The following is a 19145-nucleotide window of genomic DNA, read 5'->3' as shown; positions in this document are numbered from 1 at the left end:
CCCCGCGAAAGCCCTCCCTGGCCCCAGGCAGGCAGGGGTGGGGAGAGGCAGGGAGGAAGCAACTTACCCTCCCTCTTCTCCTGCCTCCTCCTGGCTGAATGAGGGCCGGAAGCGGGGCGGCCGGAAGCAGGGGGCGGGGCTTCATCATGTGCCCCACCCCCCGTACCTCACCCGGGGGAACTGCGATCCCCCGCGATCCCCCCCGAAATGACCTCTGGGTGTGTCTCTACTCAGAATGGCACTTTGAGTAGATAGGAGGGAGGTGAAGAGGCAATCATAGCCAGAGAGTAAGAAGGATGCAGCAGGGTAGCCAAGCACTGTTTACAGAAGAAGCATTACAGAGGGGGCTTGTGAAGGAGAAACTGAAACGAAAAGTAAGGAGTGTCAAATCCCTTCAGGAAGCTTTGAGTCTATTTAAAACTGCTCTCCTAGCTCAGATAAAATGTATACTACAGGTTAGGAAAGGTACAAACAGGTATAAAAAAAAGCCTGCATAGTTAATGAACAAAGTAATGGAAGCAGTAAAAGGTAAGAAAGATTAATAAAATGCAAGTTGGTGATCAGACAGGCAAAAAGGGACTACAAGGAACATACTACAAGGAACATCCAACCTAAGCTGCTTTGTCAATGTCACTGATATGAACTTTTAAAAAGGTAACTAAAAACTGAAAATAGACTCTTAAGTGCCCTCAGTAGCTATATCACAATTATTTTCAAATTACCTTAATCCAGACGAAAAACATGGTGACAGCTGCAATATTGCCGGACTGTGTTTGCCAGTACACTAAGGGCTCAAAGTTTGGGAAGTGATTCTGATTCTCCAGCAGTGTCTTCAGTGACTTGTCCACAGTGGATGTTCGATAAATGTTAACTCCTATTGAGGCCACTGAAAGCTGAAAGGACCACCCCCCCCAAAAAAAAAAAGATAAATCAATCTCAGTCTATTTGTTACAGTCACAGATGAGCCAAGACTGATAAACAAATATTATGGAACCTACATCTTAATCAATTTTCTACTTTCCTATACAAGGATGTTGTACTTCTAAAAACTAGGCCTGCCAAATCTTGCCAAATCGCGGCGGGGGATCCGCATGTCTTTGCAGAATCCTTGCTGCAGGGACGGCGAGACTCGTTGCACCACCGTCGCCAGGACATGACACTATGCGTTGGTCTGGCAATGGGGCTGTTTGGAGCCCCGTTGCCAGAGCGACGCGTAGCGTTAGCTCCTGGTGATGGCGGGTGCAACGCGTCTTGCTGTCCCCGCGGCAAGGATTCTGTGGAGACCTACGATCCCCCGCCGGGGGGGGAGCCACGGACCACAGAGCGAGGCGAGCCCGCTGCGCATGCGTATGCATGCGCAGTTCGGCAGGACCTCACGTGCTGCGGGAGAGACGGGTGCACCGGCGATCACACGTCCGCCCCTGCAGCGGATTTTTCGGTAAGTACTAGTGTTTCGTAGGGTTTTTTCTGATCTGCATTTTCGGCCGGAAGAGACGGATTGGGGACGGATGCACGCCGCTTCCCAGATGTTGCGGTGTGATCCGCTTGATGCGTCCCCGATCCATCCCTCTTGCGGATCAAAGCCTCTCGTGTGACCGGGGCCTTAATTTTGTATCAAGACAGCATATGCATAGGACAGAATTCTTAAAAGTATCTTAAGAACTTTTTATCTCATGCAGGAATTCTTGCCCCTTCTCCATAAACCATATGCAATTACTTCTTCTGTCTTTTGAGCCTGAGGGCATCTTTGAAATTCTAGTGCAGAGTGGTGGTGCAGCCATAAAATGTACACCACAAAATGGCTGCTACAGGATGTGGAGCCAGGAACAAAATGGCTGCTGCAGTTTACCTTCAGTCATGCAGTGCTGAGGTGGCAGCTACTCTCAAAACAACATTTTTAAAAGTCTACACTGCCAATCAAATCTACAAAGACCAATCAGAAGCCTTGCTGGGCAAAAGCCCCACGATTCCTCCCGCTTTCTAAAAATACTTGGCGAATGGCAGAGAATGTGTCTGTGGGCACCATGGTGCCCACAGGTACCACATTGGGGATCCCTGCTTTAAAGAGATGATTTAAACTCAATTCCTTACATTATGTAATCTTAAATATTATTCCATTGCAGAGAACATTTTGTACTCATCTAACAGGGGGGAAAATGGTGCCCACTGAGCCATTCAGCCAGCACAAATGAACCTCATGGACGTGCCCTAGGGTTGCCAGGTCGACCTACCTGGCCAGCGGGGGTATCCCAACATTCTTCCAGCATTTTCGGGCCTACTTCTGGTTGCGAGTGTACTTCTGTTCAGGGGTGACACTCTGGTTTTGGGGCAAAACTCTATGAGAAATTCGGCTTCAAACCATACAGTTTTGCCCAAAAACCAGAACATCACCCCCAACTGGAAGTAGGCCCAAAACTGGAAGTAGGTCCCAAAAGGTCGGCTGGGGGCAGGATTTCCCCCCACCAGCCAGCTGGCCAGCTGCGGGCAAGAGCCTGCCAAAGCAGGGGTTTCCCTGCTTCCACCAGGGGGCTGGCAACCCCAATGTGCTTATTAGAACTATTATTATGGAACTGACATGTCTGTCTTTGCAAAGCTCTAAGTTCAAAGAAATTCCTCAAAAGGCAGCCATGAAGAGCTAATAGCCATTATATTTCACTCACCACAATGATGAGAACATCAAGACAGTTCCAGAGACTCCTAAAATAATACAGTCTGTGAATGTGAATTTCCAGGATTTCTTCCACCACGTAATAAAGGATAAAGAGACAAAATACAATTTCGCAGGCAGCCAGGAAGAAATCAAAAGTGGAAATATAATGAATTAACTTCACTGGCTGGAATTGCCAAGAGGTAAGCAGGCCTCCTGTTGGTGGGAACTCTACCAATAACCTGCATTTCAAAAATAAATGAATGCATAATGTTAAACGGCAGGATTTGAAAATGTGCTGTAAGACCATTCAAATGTTATCAGTTGGAACAGCTACAGAAGTCATGACATTTCCTATGGTAGTAATTACTTTAAAACTCCCAAAGGCCTGTTTTAGGAAAGCAAGCATGTCCTAGACTCTTAGGTTTTATATGACTGTCCAATGGACTTTTTTGGAATTCATGTTATATATGCAGAGCTTTTATCCTCATAATAACCCTGTGAGGTAGGTTAGCAACTTGCCTAAGGTCATTCAGTTAGCTTCATACCAGGGTAGGAAGTTGGATCCATGTCTTTCCAGCCCTCATCATTAAGAAAGTGTTCCTCAACTTGACAGTAAACAAAGCTGCAAGTACTAAGGCCCATCCCCCACATGGTATCAACAGTCCTCACATTTCAGAATCAAATAATTTTTTGTTTTCTTTAAACATGTGATTTCATTTCATCACACCTTATTAACATTCAGTGCTCACAATGATCATTTGTGCTACAGATAATAAGTCAACAACATCTGTTATGGTTTTAACCCGCCCTTCTTTCCAAGAGTTCAAGTTAGTACCCCTCACTGAGTATCTTGAAAGAGAGCAGCTGTCACCCAGTTAAGTTTTTTGAGTGAGTGGGGATTTGAATTCAAGTCTAGACTTGTGAAGGCCTGAAACAAAACTGGGGAAAAAATCAGAAAAAACAAAGGGTTCCCCCATCCCCCCCCCAGGACTTTTTTCCAATTGTTGATGAAAACATTGAGAAATTTGGGGGAGCAATGAAAAAAATTATGAAATATTTTCTCTTTTAGAATGAGAGAAATGCTTCTTGAGGCAAGGTTTCTCATACTCCAGTGTATAAGCCTGAAGACTTTTTCGACTTTTCCAATGGAAGTTTGGAAATTTTAGGGTGTACTGAAAAAAATATCCTATGAAATATTTTCTCTTATAAAGGAAGAAAACCTTATCTTAAGAAGCATTTCACTCATTCAAAATGTACAGCATGAAAAACTCTAAGAACGTCCTGAAGAGTTGTGCTCTCAAAGTTATAAAGTTTATAAGATCCCTGCTCCTTCCTTATTTATAGCAGTCTGGTTCCCTCTCTTAGAATATCTAAATCAAGTTGAAGACACTCCCAAAGAAATTGACGCTTTACAATTGTGGTAAAAAGTATCTTATTATCCTAAGTATAGACACTCAGTTAAAGTTATTGCTCAAATATCTCCATAACAACGTAAGGATATATGTTTTACTTGGAATTCTAAACTATGTATCTCCTTTATATGTGACAAACAACTTGCTTAGCACAACGAGTTATTCTCTAAACAATCTATATATCTAATAGCAAAGTTGCCCCCGCAGTGCGGATCGCTAAATCAGCGCTCCGGGGGCAGCTGGGGGGCCGGGGAAGGTTTGTGCACACATGGGCCAGTCCCCACGTGTGCACAAAAATAAAAAAAGTTGAAAAAAAATTCGGGGGGATGTTTAAATCCCCCCGAAAGTGACAGAGCATCTTGCAGCGGACCTCCCCAGGATGCCCCTCTACTTGTCCTCCAAGTTGTGAGCAGATTGGCTTTGGGGGACTGAGTAGTACCCTCCCTCCAAAGCAAGTGCCTCCAGAACAACTTGCTTAGCACAAGGAGTTATTCTCTAAACAATACTTGTCTAATGTTCAAATTATGTTTGTACACCTGTTCATGACAGCTACACGTTTTGTTCAAATTTCCACCAACTGTTCATTTATTGATATATCCAATAAAATATATTGTATATATATAAAAAAAGTTATAAAGTTTAATTTAATATACAAATAGCCTGGCAGACCTACCTTACTGGGATGGTATGAAAAGTTTCTGCCCAGACAACACTTTCCTTTGTTTACTACAGAATTTGCTTTATACCTTCTGCTTTTATCTTTCCCTCCCTCTCAGATGGTAAAAGAACAAGACCAATGTGCTATGGTAGCACAGAATGCAGCACTTTGAATCTCTTTCTCAAGTGTTTGGTATATTTGCAGTTTTTCTTTTAGAAAATGAAGGCATTCCATAAGTATGCCAAACAGTAAAATTTATATATTAACTGAATTATAAATGATGCATTTTATGTTGTTAAATCAATAAAATAGGCTTAGGTTTGATAGGAAAGTAAGTATTGCATATATTTCAATTTTTTCCCAAATTTCCACTCCCCCCAAACAACAAGATGGAAACAAACAAACAAAAAACCCTGTTTTTCTCTCTGCCATCAAAATTTCTTGAAATGTTACATCTTTAGCCAAGTCTCCCCATTCCTATTCCAACACACTAGCTGCAACAACATGCTGCCTTTGCAACATTAACAGCACAATCCTGTACAGAGTTACACCCTTCTAAGCCCATTGACTCTGGTGAATTTAGGACAGTGTAACTTGTCTTAGGACTGCACCATAAGATTACCTGACGGATTCCCCACAAGCAGCTGTGCCGCCCTCGCTCTTCTGTTTCCCCCACTTGCATTGGTCAATTTCACACTATTTGCTGTGTGGCTGCATTTTGACCCACAGCTCCCCCCCATTTCCCCCGTGTCTTCTCGATCTCAAAAAACAAGGATCAAGAAAATGCAGGGGAAATCGGAGGGAGCTGTGGGTCAGAATGCGGCCACGCAGCAAATAGTGTGAAATTGACCAATGCAAGTGGGGGAAACAGAAGAGCGAGGGCGACACAGCTGCTTGTGGGGAATCGGTCCATGTCTCTGCACTTCTTTTGAGCGTAAGACCCACTGAGTTCAGTGAGACTCATTGCCAACTCAGTCTTCACAGGATTAAGCTGTAATACTTTTACATTAACACAGAGGTACATCAACACAGTATTCAGAGTGAAGAAATCTGGAACCTACCTTACAATACAGAAGAGATTGATATTTGCATTGTACACTGAAAAATCGATAAATGTTGCTCTTGTTCCCCTATCGAGCCACATGTTGTTTTTAAGGACACCAAGCAATGCAGACGTCTCCTCTCTGCTTCTGGACAGATCCTGGTAATATCCACCTCCACTATACATTGCAATCAGTCCCCAGTGGCTGCTCCCATTCATATTTTTTTCACTGGTGTAAGTCCAGCTGAAAATACAAAGAAGCACATCAGCGCCACCACTTGTGAATCCAGCTGCTATATATATGTAGGAAAGCTTGGTAACTCTTTAAGTAAACAGTTCTGAAAAGCCGTTAGGAAGAAACATGCACACATCTGCGTAACTCGAGCAAGATTATCTTCAGGGTCATACAGGCTGTTTATATGTGTGCAGAATTTTTAAAGAAGTGGGTTAGTATGTTAAATGAAACGGAATGCTTTTATGTGGAGACTAGCGCACGGACTGTAATTTTCATGCTAGAAATCATTGGGAAGAAGAGTAAATAATCTTCAGAACAATGGGAAGTTGCTACTGGCTACGCGTATGCTGGAGAGATACCTACGCAGTTCCATTTCGGAGGCCAAATGAAGCAGTGTCCTCATTACCCACAGAGTACAAACTGTAGCACTCTTTAATTTCATCCTTTAAATCTTCAGGTATTGAACATGAGCCATTCCTCACTTTCAGCTGTCTGATGCGAGGCACTCCCAGAAGCAGGTTCTCGTAGTAGATGAAACTCCTATTCTCTGCCACTGTCTTATTGTTGTACCACATCTCCCAGTAAAGACCATCTAGCAAAGGGCCCTCAGTGAACTAAGACAGAAAACAGTTTTAAAGTAATCTGATGTTAATTTAAAAACAAACAAAACCAGAATTTTATTACACTCTACATACAACTGATGTCGAAACTTCCTACATGCAAATCATGTAGGAATTATATGATTATTTACTCCAATGCAAGACTAGATTTTTTTCCAGGGGTGCCATAAGGAAGAAGGGATCATGTTACATTCACATATGTTACAATTATATCAAATAAAAACTTTTTTTTGTACATAACATTTTTGGAAGGGTCATTCAGGGTTGCCTTCCTGATGGTATAACGAAGTTTGAGTCCAGTGGCTACTTTAAGACCAGCAAAGTTACCCATCTGAATCTTTCTCATGGTATGTTTACAACACAAGATTCAATGAGGTGGTAGAAAGTGTGGTCAAACTGCAGATGACTTATGGCGACCCTGTAGGGCAGGGGTGGCTAAACTGTGGCTCGGGAGCCGCATGCGGCTCTTTCACACACATTGCGCGGCTCCCAGCAGGGCAGCCGGGGAAGCTAAATATCATTAGCAAACAAATATCATTGGACAAATAAATATCATTATCTATATCTGCTTTTACCCCTTTTGTTATTATTTTTGGCAGTCTCATTTAATGTTAATAAAAAGCAAAACTGCATATTTCCCAGTAAAAACGTGTAACATTTGCTCATGTCTTGTGGCTCTCAAACATCTGATGTTTATTCTATGTGGCTCTTATGTTAAGCAAGTCTGGCCACCCCTGCTGTAGGGTTTTCAAGGCAAGAGACATTCAGAGGTGGTTTGCCATTGCCTGCCTCTGAATCAAGACCCTGGACTTTCTTGGTGGTCTCCATGCAAGTATTCATCAGGGACAAACCTGCTTAGCTTCCGAGATCTTATGAGATCGGGCTAGCCTGGGCCATCCAGGGCAGGGCACAGAATTCAATAACATTACACTACCTTAGACAACAAAACATATCTAACTGTTTATGCTGTCTTTGTGTTGTCATTCACTGGCTTGGGGGCCCGACTTGAGCCCTTACTTATGGAACAGAAGGATGTTTGCTCTTGCTGTGCTGGGGGAGGCAAGTGATTAGCAGGACTTTCAAATGAGCTGCCTGGGTCTTCAGAGGGTCATGTATCTTGTCTGGGGAAGGTCTGTGTCTCATTGATGGAGCACACGCTTGGCAAGCAGAAAGGCTGGGGTTCAGGCCTGGGAAACTCCAGTTAAAGAACATTAGTACTGGAAAAACCTTTCCTGAGCCTAAAACCTTAGAGAGCTATTGCCAATGCTGACCTGAATGGACCAATAGGCAAAACAAACAAAACCCAGGGGCAAAGGCAGGACCAAACAGAACATACAAAAGGAAGGATAATGCCGCGAAGCAGCCATCTAGGATGAAGAAAAATCTGTACGCAGCTATCCGTACCCTGGGAAAATTGCTCACCCAAAGAATTGTTTCCAGGTGACCAGGAGAGAGACAGTTATTTTTCTCACTAGGTCATTAATATGCCACAAAAAAGTACGTTTAGGCAAATGGGCTAGTACTGGAAGGCAGAATTAAGGCCTACATTCTGTAGGCCTTAATTCTGCCTTCCAATACTAGCCCATTTGCCTAAATGTACTTACTCTTTTGTGGCATGTTAATGACCTAGTGAGAAAAATACCTGGAAACAGTTCTTTGGGTGAGCAATTTTCCCGGGGTAGGGTTGCCAAATTTAGATCGTCCGGGAGCGGGGGGCTCCCGGACGATCCCGGGCACGTGCGCGTGCACGTCACCCAGAAGTGACGTCGTACGCTGGGGGCGGGGCCACGCGATTTGAGGGGAAAACAAAGAGTTTTCCCCTCAAATGGCAGCCATTTGAGGGGAAAACTCTTTGTTTTCCCCTCAAATCGCGTGGCCCCGCCCCCAGCGTACGACGTCACTTCTGGGTGACGTGCACGCGCACGTGCCCGGGATCGTCCGGGAGCCCCCCGCTCCCGGACGATCTAAATTTGGCAACCCTACCCCGGGAAAATTGCTCACCCAAAGAACTGTTTCCAGGTATTTTTCTCACTAGGTCATTAACATGCCACAAAAGAGTAAGTACATTTAGGCAAATGGGCTAGTATTGGAAGGCAGAATTAAGGCCTACAGAAAGCCATGCCAACTTGTGCACAAATCTTTTCAGGGTTATAGCCTTAAAATAATTTATACCCACACACTGAATATATTGACGGGGAATATATTGACAGAGAATACTACTGTCCAAGGATCCAATTCTGATTTATACCTTCCAGAAGTCTTCCACTGTGGACAAAGTTTTGAAGTCTGTCTTCTCCATTTTTGATACTGGTGTTTCTAGAAAGAGCTGCGACATCACCCTTGTGTAGTAGTACGAATTAGAACTCACCATTCCATAGGACACTGCAAGAATTATTTTGGAAGACATTTAGCTTGTTTAAAACAAAAATGCCACTAACTCATAGATATGCAGCCATTATGAAAAACATGTCACCAGTAGCACAACACAGAAGCCAAGAGCTCATGTCAGACACTGAAAACAATCATGGGAATTAAATGTTCCTTGGATCAGTCAGGACTCCAAAGGAAGAATTTCATTTGAGACGGAAGGGTGGGTGGTCCAAAGCAACCCTATTTCAGACCTCCCATGTTTCACAACCTACCCCATCACTAGTTAAGGTATACCGTATGTATATAAACCAAATATTTTAGTTTTGGTTGTATCACATATGTCTATAATGCTTTGTTTTAATTATTCACTACCTTGGTGGCCCTGATTGGGCAGAAAGTTGGGATATACATTTTGTAAATAAATATTTGCTTTTTTTAAAAAAAACAAGAGAGATCTGATCATCGACCTCTCTCCATCTCATCTAACGGAAACCTTTCCTTGCACTAGAATTAGTTTTGCAAACCTGCATTACCACCTGCAATTGATTCTTTAATCAGACTTTAAGGCTCTCCTTGAATTAAACCATAAAAGAGACTCATAGGCCCCGGGAGGATTTGCCACGCGAGAGGGACGGGTCGGGGGCGCATCAAGCGGGCGCGATCATACCGCAGCATTTGGGAAGTGGAGCACACCTGTCCCCGATCCGTCCCTTCTGGGCGAAACCGCGCATCAAAAAGGTAGCACCAAAACAGCACTACCTACTGGCTGACGCGCAGCACAGGCGGGCGTCTGACTGCCGATGCGCCCGTCTCCCCATGGCATCCGAGGTCCTGTCGAACTGCGCATGTGCAACGGGCTCACCTCCTCTCCTGTCCGTGGCTTCCCCCCCCATCTGATCATGCCGGGGAGTAACTGCGTGATGGCTCGGGGGATCTGTGTGATCCCGCAGCTGCGCTTCTCTTTTGTTGCTGCTCTAAAAAGCCGCACTTCAGCCGCGCCTTTCCCCCTTGGTGTGACCGGGGCCATAGAGTATCAACGTAGGTTTGCAAGGGTGCCATTGCCTTTCAGCACTATCAAAAATTGACATATGAACATAGAACACAGTGAACATATGAATCGGATTACATAGCTCTTCACTTCCTACACTGTCAGGCAGCTGCTTTTCAGGATCTCAGACAGAGGAAACTTGTTCCCAGCATCTGCTACCTAAGAAACTTCAACTGGAGAGGCCAGGGCTTGAATCCGGAACGTTAGGCATGCTAAGCAGATGCTCTTCCACTGAACAATATCCCCTCTCCATCAGAGGAGCTATGTGACCATTACATTTGATTAACTTTTTAAAATGAATAATGGCATCACAGACTTAGAAACTACAACAGCAGCCATGAAAAGGGAAGAATTCTTTAAACCCCACTCCAGAACCATATCACAGCTACTAATTGGCAGACTGAAATATTAGCAAAAAGAGTACTTACAGATGCAGAGGACCAGAAGAAAAATCAAATAAGTGATTAATTCTCGTAAAACACTTTTCAGGTATTTCTCTCTGCTTGTGTTTTCTTCCGTTAGTCTTGTACCCCACAGACCTTTGAAAAGAAGCATGAAATGCCATATATTGACCTTGTTTGCCTGTGTAGCCTGGCCAAGCTTGTACATGGTTTTAATTCAAACAACAAGACGAACACAGTGTTTGATAGCACAAATCACAAAATGCTAATGAGCACTACACTGTATACATTAATGAAGGTTCACTGCAAATCCATTACATAATGGAGAACAACCAACAGACAGACAACGGCAAACTACCTCTAAACTCTCTTGCCTTGAAAATCCTCCAGGGTCACCATAAGTCATCTGAGACTTGAGAGTACTTTCCACCACCAATGTATTTTGAATCTTCATTAACAGTATACAATGTAGTGCTGATCAGCATTTTGTAATTTGGGCTGCATGGTTTCAATTCGACATATAAGCTGCAGCATTAATTTCTCCTACATCGTTAGTCATTAGATTTACATTATCCGCTATATTTCTAAAAATAATGGATGGCCTTCCCATGAAGATCAAAAAATATGGAAAGGGAGGGACACCCAGTGCTACTGTATGTAGCTGCTTGGATAACCCCAAGTCTGCAGAAAAGTCTAAAAAGTGCACAAAAGTGGGGGTAGGGTTGCCAGCCTCCATGCGGGTCCTGAAGATCTCCCGCTATTACAAATGATCTCCAGGCAACAGAAATCAATTCACCTGGAGAAAAGGGCTGCTACAGGAGGTGGACTCCATGGCACTATACCCCACTGAAGTCCTTCTCCTCCCCAGACTCCACTCCCAAAATCTCCAATTATATCTCACCCTGGAGCTGGAAACCTGTGAGGGGGGGAGAGTTGTCTGAAAGGTGGGGGGGACAAACTTGCTGATTGGACAGGTTGGGAAGAAACTAAGCAATGGAGAGAGCAGGGCAGAGGTCATTTCGGGGGGGATCGCGGGGGATCACAGTTCCCCCGGGTGAGGTACGGGGGCGGGGCACATGACGAAGCCCCGCCCCCCGCTTCTGGCCCTCGTTCAGCCAGGAGGAGGCAGGAGAAGAGGGAGGGTAAGTTGCTTCCTCCCTGCCTCTCCCCACCCCGGCCTGCCTGGGGCCAGGGAGGGCCTTCGCAGGGCTTCCTTGCACTCCCACCGGCCTTGCAGGTCTATTGCCGGGCCCCTCATGGGGTGTGCGGCCGGGACCATTGGGGGCGGGGCGCGTGGACTCATGGGGGTGTGGCCTTATGACACACTTCCGGTGATGTCAGGGGGTGTGGCCTTATGACACACTTCCGGTGATGTCAGGGGGTGTGGCCTTATGACACACTTCCGGTGATGTCAGGGTGTGTGGCATATGCTAATGAGTTATGCTAATGAGTTCCCCTAGCTCTTTTTCTACGAAACGACCCCTGGAGCAGAGGAAATAGTGATCAAGCAAGCTGAAAAGGGCAGTGTGTGTGTGTGGGGGGGGAGTGTTCTGGAGTGTTCTGAAGGGAGAAAGAAACCAGGTGAGTGGGAAGGCTGAAAAGGGGAAATCCAAGTGATTAGGAAGAGCAAGAGGGGAGGAAGCAGATGCCAGCTGGGAACAGGATCTCCCCTCCCTCCAAAGTCCTCACAGGTTCCCCTTATATCTAATTATCAGCTTGGTCCCACTGTGTGGATTTTAAAAAAAAATCTGCCAAATGGAGCCACACAGATGCTTCTGCAAGCCGCCCCCCTTTGCAAAAAAAAGACAAATTAAGAGGGGGCTTAACCTTCCCCCCAAAAAAGGTTTAAAATTTTTTAAACACAGCAAAGTCAGAACATGTTTAGCCCAGTCTCCTCTGCTGGACAATGGCCAACTCAGGATGCAATGTATAACAGAAATGAAATACGAAACAGGAAGCACAGGGTTACATAAAACTACTGTATTACTTGTAACTGATTAACACATGATTTGGAAATCACTACTGAAAAGTACTGAGCCTGATGCATAGCGAAGTGATTTCAGCTCATACTTTATTTAGAGATGTAGAACAAGAGAGAGAATGCCAGCTCGCAGGCTGGCTTATATTTAGGAGTCAAACCACACCCAAGCACACACCCTTCACCAGTGAGAGGATATTTACAGTGGCCAAGAGTTTCATAGGTCCTACCTTGGATCCTAGCCCTCTGATAGGTGCGGGCTAGGATCTGTTTGGTCTATTGTTCCTTAGAGTGAAGTGCCCGTGAGGCATCTCCAGCCGGACCCTGTGAGGCCCTTGTCTGGCAGGGCACCTCGGCTTCTGGGTTTACAGGGTCCTCAAAATCGCCGTCATCAGGATCTGCCGGAAGGACCCTGCGGCGCAGCTGGTCGATATGCCGCTTCAAGATCTGTCCGTATTCGCTCAGGACTTCATAAGACAGGGGGCCTGTTACCCTAATGACCCTTGCTGGCATCCAGGTGGGGCCCCAAGCATAGTTCTGGGCGTACACCGGATCTTCTGGGAAAAACCCCCGTGAAGCCTCCTGCTCCGTGGGGCTTGGATCGTGTTTGGGGGCTCGGTTGGGGTGGAGACGATCGAACCTTGTTGTCAGGCGCCTACCTAGGAGGAGTTTGGCCGGACTGCATCCGGTAGTGGTGTGGGGAGTTGTGCGCTGACCGAACAGAAAAGCGGCCCGTTTGTAGTCCATCCCGTGTCCATCCGGCGGAGCGCCTCTTTGGTGGTCCTCACCATACGTTCGGCCTGACCGTTTGTTGCCGGGTGAAATGGTTCTTAACTATAGTGAAGGGCCTACCATACAAGTGGAATTTCTTAACCCCTGCCACAATCGCTAGCGCCTCCTTATTGATCTGAGCGTAATTTCGCTCTGTTGCTGACAAGGTCTGGGAGTAGTATGCTACCGGGACCTCGCAGCCATCCACCAGCCCATGCCCTAGGACCACCCCTACCCCATAGGGAGAAGCATCACACGTCAGCACTACCTGCAAGGTCTCCTCAAAATGGGCAAGGACTGCATTAGACGTTAACAGTTCTTTAACCGCCTGGAAAGCGTCGTTGTGCGTGTCACCCCAGTCCCAGGGGGCGTGCTTGTCCAGCAGGCGGTGAAGCGGCTCCGCTACGGCAGCCTTGTGGGGCAGAAAGGAATGGTAGAAATTTAAAAGCCCCAGGAAGGCTTGGAGCTCCATTTTGGACGAGGGGGGGCGCCTGTACGATGGCCCGAATTTTGTTGTCTGTGGGGTAAATTCCCTGGGTGCCCACTGCAAACCCCAAAAATTCCACCCGCGGCACCCCCAGGAGGCACTTTTCCTGCTTGACTTTGAGTCCCGCAAAGTCAAAGCGCTGAAGCACCGTTCAGAGCCGGTCAGCAAACGTCTCAGAGTCCGGTGCCGCGATCAGCACGTTGTCTAGAAACGGCTGAACTCCTGCGATTCCTTTAAGGAGACAATCCATAAAACTTTGAAAAATCCACGGCGCCACACTCACCCCAAACTGGAGCCTCTTTACCCTGAACGCCCCCTTGTGGGTGACAATCGTTTGTGGCTTGGCAGTGGCGGTGTCCACCGGCAGCTGCTGGTATGCCTGGGCCAAGTCCAATTTACCAAAAACTCGCGCCCCCGCCAGTGAGGCTAGGACCTGGCTGACCACCGGCACCGGGTAAGTGTGGGCCTGAAGCGCCTTGTTGAGGGTACACTTATAGTCTGCATAGATTCTTAGCTCCCTGCTTGGCCTCACCGGGGTGACTATAGGCGTCTCCCACCTAGCATGGATGACGGGTTCCAGCACCCCCTGGGCCACGAGGCGATCCAGCTCCGCCTCAATTTTCAGCTTAAGCAAGCTTAGTATACAACTACCTCTTAAATATACGAACAAGTGTCTCGAGCCCCTATCTAAATATACCTGTCATCTAGATCTTCCATACGTTTTTCAAACTCATATAACATTTTGGCCAGTTTTAAACTATTCTCAAGCCCAGTGTAGTAGCACTAGAGGAAAGCTGAGATAGATCAAAGTGGACCACACAAAGAAGGAATGTATCACTATTTGCTGCCAAATCAAACATTGAACGAGAAGCAAAAGCATTTTTCAAACTAGTTAATGCGTGGATGGTGAAGTGGGCTGGCACCTGCCCTCAAACCCCATGTGTTGATCTTCTGGGTACAGAGAGCCAGCCAGTTCGTGCACTGGCAAATAATAATATTTTTCCACCAAGAGGCACTTTTTAAATACAAAAAATTCTACTGCAGCAGTTCTGTATGTTTCCTAGCTACGGAAGCAAACAGAAAATCAGTTTGACATTAGGCAAAGGCAAAGGCATGCTGCTAAAAATAGCTGTATGATTCCCTTTCCTAGGTGGACCAAACCATACAGGCAAAAAAGGGAAAGGGGGGGGAGAGCCTGATTTGAACACAAGAAGCTACCCTTTTAGAACACAAAATTCCATCTAGCTACACTGTAAAAAAAAAAAATCAACCTCTCTGAACCACAGGGAATCTACATTTACAATGCCACCCTAAGCAGAGTTTCAGACTTTAAGTCCATTAAAACCAAAGTAGTTAGAAGGGTGTAGTTCTGCTTAGGATGGCACTATTAGACTCTGAGACACAATTCTTGCAGCAGACTCTTAGCTGCAGACTCTTCGCTACGGTATTTAACATCCGTAAATCCAGTTATAATACTGATGATATAAAGTTTGAAGTGTAACATTTGTTGTAGGAATTCTAATAGAGAAGATTGTAGTGTAAAATATGAAGTGAGGCATATGTACTTTTTCTCTCTACTGAAGGACCTCTCTGTAGACTGCTGGGGTTGGCTCCCTCATGTCTTTAAGCACCCTGCAACCGCTGCTGCACCTGACAGACAACTGCCTGTTAGGTGTAGGAGGTGGGGGGAGTGTGTTGGAAGCCATCAGGGAGGCTGGGCCAGCATCATTGCTAAGGTGATCCTGCTGGGGTGGCGTCCCTGATGGATTAAAGTACCCTGGTCCTGATGTTTAAAGGCATCAGGGAGACTGGGCCAGCAGCAGGGCTAAGGCAATCCTGCTGAGCAAACCTTCCTGGTGGCTGTAAGCATCCCATCTCCTCTCCTACACCTGACAGGCAGCTGCCTGTCCAGTGTGGGAGGGGGAGGAGTATTACAAGCTACTGTGGAGGCAGGGCTGGCAGGATCACTAAGGTGTTACTGCTGGGATGGTAACTTCCTCATGGCTTTAAGCACCCTGCAACTGCTGCTGCACCTGACAGCCAACTGCCTGTTAGGTGTAGGAGGGGGGAGCATGTTTGAAGCCATAGGGAGGCTGGGCCAGCAGCTTTGCTTCACCTCACAGGCAGTTGGCCATTCCTGATTTTATTTTATTTAACCTTAGACTTTATATCCCGCTCGAACCCCCTTTCTCAGGGGGTCTCAGAGCGGCTTACAGGCGGTGCTAGTCACACAATTAATTCCTAACTAGGGCCACAAGTTTTGTAGGGATAGGGTTACCTATCAGCACCCTTGTGATGGTTGAGATGTTCCTTTCTTGGCCCGGCACTCGGTACTTCGTTTTTTGGCTCGGCACTCTGTTCGTTCCCGGTGGGCTCCATGATTCGGCGGTAGTAGTTCTTTCTTTAAGGCACACGATTCGCGTCTTCTTCTGGGCACAGCAACGTCCTTCTGGCTCCGCTGTGCTAGCGTCTGACGTCATCATCATGCGCCCGGCCGCCAGAAACCAGTCGGGGGGGGGGGGGTTGGGCTTAACTTTTCATGCCATTTTTGAATTGTTTTATTTAAAGGTTTTTATCCCACTGTTTTTCTGTAAAGTTCAACTCAAAGCAGGTTACCAATTTAAAAACACATACAACCTAAAAATGCAATAACACAAAAATGTTTCCTTAACTGCTGCATAGCTATCTAATCTAGACACATATTTCAAACCAGGAAAATTCTATTATACAAAATTTGTCAAAAGCTTGCCTATATGGCCTGGCCTTACACCTCTAGAGGGCAGATTTCTAAGGATGGGGAAAGGTACACAGCACCAGGCACGGTAGCTTCTTTCACATTTAAGCAGCCAAGGGTTAATGCTGAGCTGGTGAGAATGTTCAGCCACTGGTGGAAAGTTCTCAGCTAGCTAATCAAAAATGCCACCACCCCCTTGCTACTGTGAGCTCTGGTTGGGAAAAAAGACACACACCCATATTCTGCCAATCCTGGGGTGGCCATTTTAAATCACAGAAATGGCTTGGGAGTCAGGAGAAGAGTTAAATCTTCTTCTCCAAGGCCAGAATCCATATTGGCTCCCTGTGTAACTGTTTTTGGGTTCAGATTTATTTATTTCATTTATACCCCGCCTTGGACCCAGATAGCTTACATCATTCTCCTCTCCTCCATTTTATCATCACAGCAACCCTATGAGGTAGGTTAGGATGAGAGAGTGAGACTGGCCCAAGGTCACCCAGTGAGCTTCCATGTCGTGAGTGGGGATTTGAACCTGGGTCTCTTAGATAGTAGTATAACCTATACACTTATTACTATACTATACTATACTATACTATACTATACTACACTACACTACACTACACTACACTACACTACACTACACTACACTTATTGCTCAGTTACTTATGCACCTTAGCTCTAATTAGACATTCCTGGCAAATAATCCCGACATCTCACCCTCTCTCTACCTATATGTAATGCTTGCGGAAGTCTATTTTAATGTATTTGAAGAAGTGTGTGCCTACACGTGCTAAGTTTTAATGTATTTGAAGAAGTGTGTGCCTACAAGTGCTAAGTTACTCGGTTCTCTCTTATACCCAGAATTAAACTTTATTGGTCTTAAAGATGCCACTGGACTCAGACTTAGTAATCACACCTGTTTGATTACTCTTTTATTTGTATGCTAATTTGCTGCTATTCACAGGTCTTACCTATACTTATTGCCAAGTTACTTATGCATCTTGACTCTAACTAGTTCTTCCTGGCAACTACCCCTCCCTACCTGTATGTAAGGCTTGAGAAAGTCTGTTTCAAAATATTTGAAGAAGCTTATACCCAGCATTAAATTTTGTTGGTCTTAAAGGTGCCACTGGACTCAAACTCTGTACTATATCACACTGGCTCTCATAATAACATGTTTGTTGTTTCAAACACTGTCACGTGTCATTTGGCCCCTCACACACGTCCATTCAGAAGTAAATTCCAAGTTCAGTACAACTTACTCCCAGATAAGAATGTGCAGAGCTGCAACTTCAAAAAGCACGTTCCATCAAAATTAACCTATCCAACAAAAAGCAAACCGATAGAAGACGCTCTGCCCAGTGGCTTATGCTGGCAGTGACACAGGAGAAAGTTTTATAATTGTTGCCAACATTATAGCCATTTCTCTGTAAGGATTTCCCTTTCCACATCAGTTAAGTCTCTCACAAGCAACATAGTCTTTTTCAGGCCAGTTTAAAAAATTGTTAATACCCCAAGGATGAGTAAAACTATTATTTGGGAGTGTCCTATAAAAATAGCTTAGTTTGGCCCTTAAAACTACATGCTTCTCCAGTTCAATACCACATACCCTATAGATCATGTATCCATAAAAACATTTATTACAGGAAGCCATTAAAAAAAAGTGGAAGAATAATGTGTTTTTTTTGCTTTTAAGAAATCCTGCCAAGATTTGCAGAGTACATTTCAAGCTTTCTGTTGCCTGGTCAACCAGTATTTGCTCATTTGTTCCAGTTCAGAATAACCATCTTGATACAGATTCCTGAAGGATAGCCACGATAACTTGTAGCAGTAACGGCAACTGAGACACGATCTAATTTGTTCTGTGCCATGTTGAAAGCAGTTTATTCCATATCCACCCACCCGCAATGCAGACAGATGAGAAAAAGCCTTACTCAACCACTCAGGCTTTCAAAAGGGGGGGGGGGACGAGTCACAGTGTCACAGCGGATCTCTCTACATCTAGAAAATGTCCAATCCCAAACAGGCCATTTCAGTTTACATCCCAAACCAAACCACAATCCACTTTTATTAGGGCCAAAGAAAATAGCACAAATGGTGTAGACGTTTTTGAGTTCTCCAGACATTCATCAGGATGGATGTTACAAAATGAAAAAGAGGTGGGAGGAGGAAGAAAACGAGGTTGCCAACATCCCTGGACTCACTGCCGATGAGCAAGCACACCAGTTCTTTGGTGTCAGGTTGGTTCTAGTGTGAATCATGAGTCTCATTTTTCGGATTTTGGACCAGCAAGGCTTTAAACAAGTTTGGCTGTGGTCACACGGAGCATTAGCCACGCTACAGAGACAGAAGATAGGGCACGATCACAGCACCACATCTGGGAAGCGTAGAGCTCCCGTGGCGAACCCGAGGCTTCCCGCTGAAGATGCGGGGTAAAAAACTAGTACCACCGAGGTACTAGTTTCCAGAAACCGCGGGGCAAGGGCGGGTGCCTGATCGCGTTTCCGGTGGTAGGTCGTGGCATCCGGCGCCCGCCCATGTCCCGTCGCTAAAAGGGTTTTCCCCCCAAGTCTCCACGGGATGCGCACAAGCACCCAATGGCGCATGCGCAAACTTCGTTTAAAAACAAACAACACAGCCCCCTCCTCTTTTCCGTACCTCCCCCACTCCTGGCTCGGCCAGCTCGAGAGGAAGTCTCTGCACGGGGCGGCAGAGGGGGAGGTGCAGGGGGGGCGTGGC

General features: G+C 45.7%; 1 protein-coding gene across 1 annotated transcript in view; it reads right to left on the bottom strand.

Moving 5' to 3' along the window:
- PKD2 (polycystic kidney disease 2 (autosomal dominant)) overlaps positions 1-19145 on the bottom strand; it is a 31420-nt gene that overhangs the window by 10149 nt on the left and 2126 nt on the right. The window contains exons 2-7 of the mRNA XM_015410815.1: positions 10464-10574; positions 8866-8999; positions 6361-6611; positions 5782-6006; positions 2661-2889; positions 723-893 (exon numbers count right to left, since the gene is read on the bottom strand). Coding sequence (XP_015266301.1) covers positions 723-893; positions 2661-2889; positions 5782-6006; positions 6361-6611; positions 8866-8999; positions 10464-10574 — 1121 coding nt within the window. The remainder of the gene's footprint in view (positions 1-722; positions 894-2660; positions 2890-5781; positions 6007-6360; positions 6612-8865; positions 9000-10463; positions 10575-19145) is intronic.

This window comes from Gekko japonicus, unplaced genomic scaffold (assembly GCF_001447785.1).
Source record: "Gekko japonicus isolate JY-2015 unplaced genomic scaffold, Gekko_japonicus_V1.1 scaffold42, whole genome shotgun sequence".
In the NCBI taxonomy this organism is placed as follows: domain Eukaryota; kingdom Metazoa; phylum Chordata; class Lepidosauria; order Squamata; family Gekkonidae; genus Gekko; species Gekko japonicus.
The sequence above is the reverse complement of the archived record's forward strand: the minus strand, read 5'-3'. Positions and strand labels throughout refer to the sequence as shown.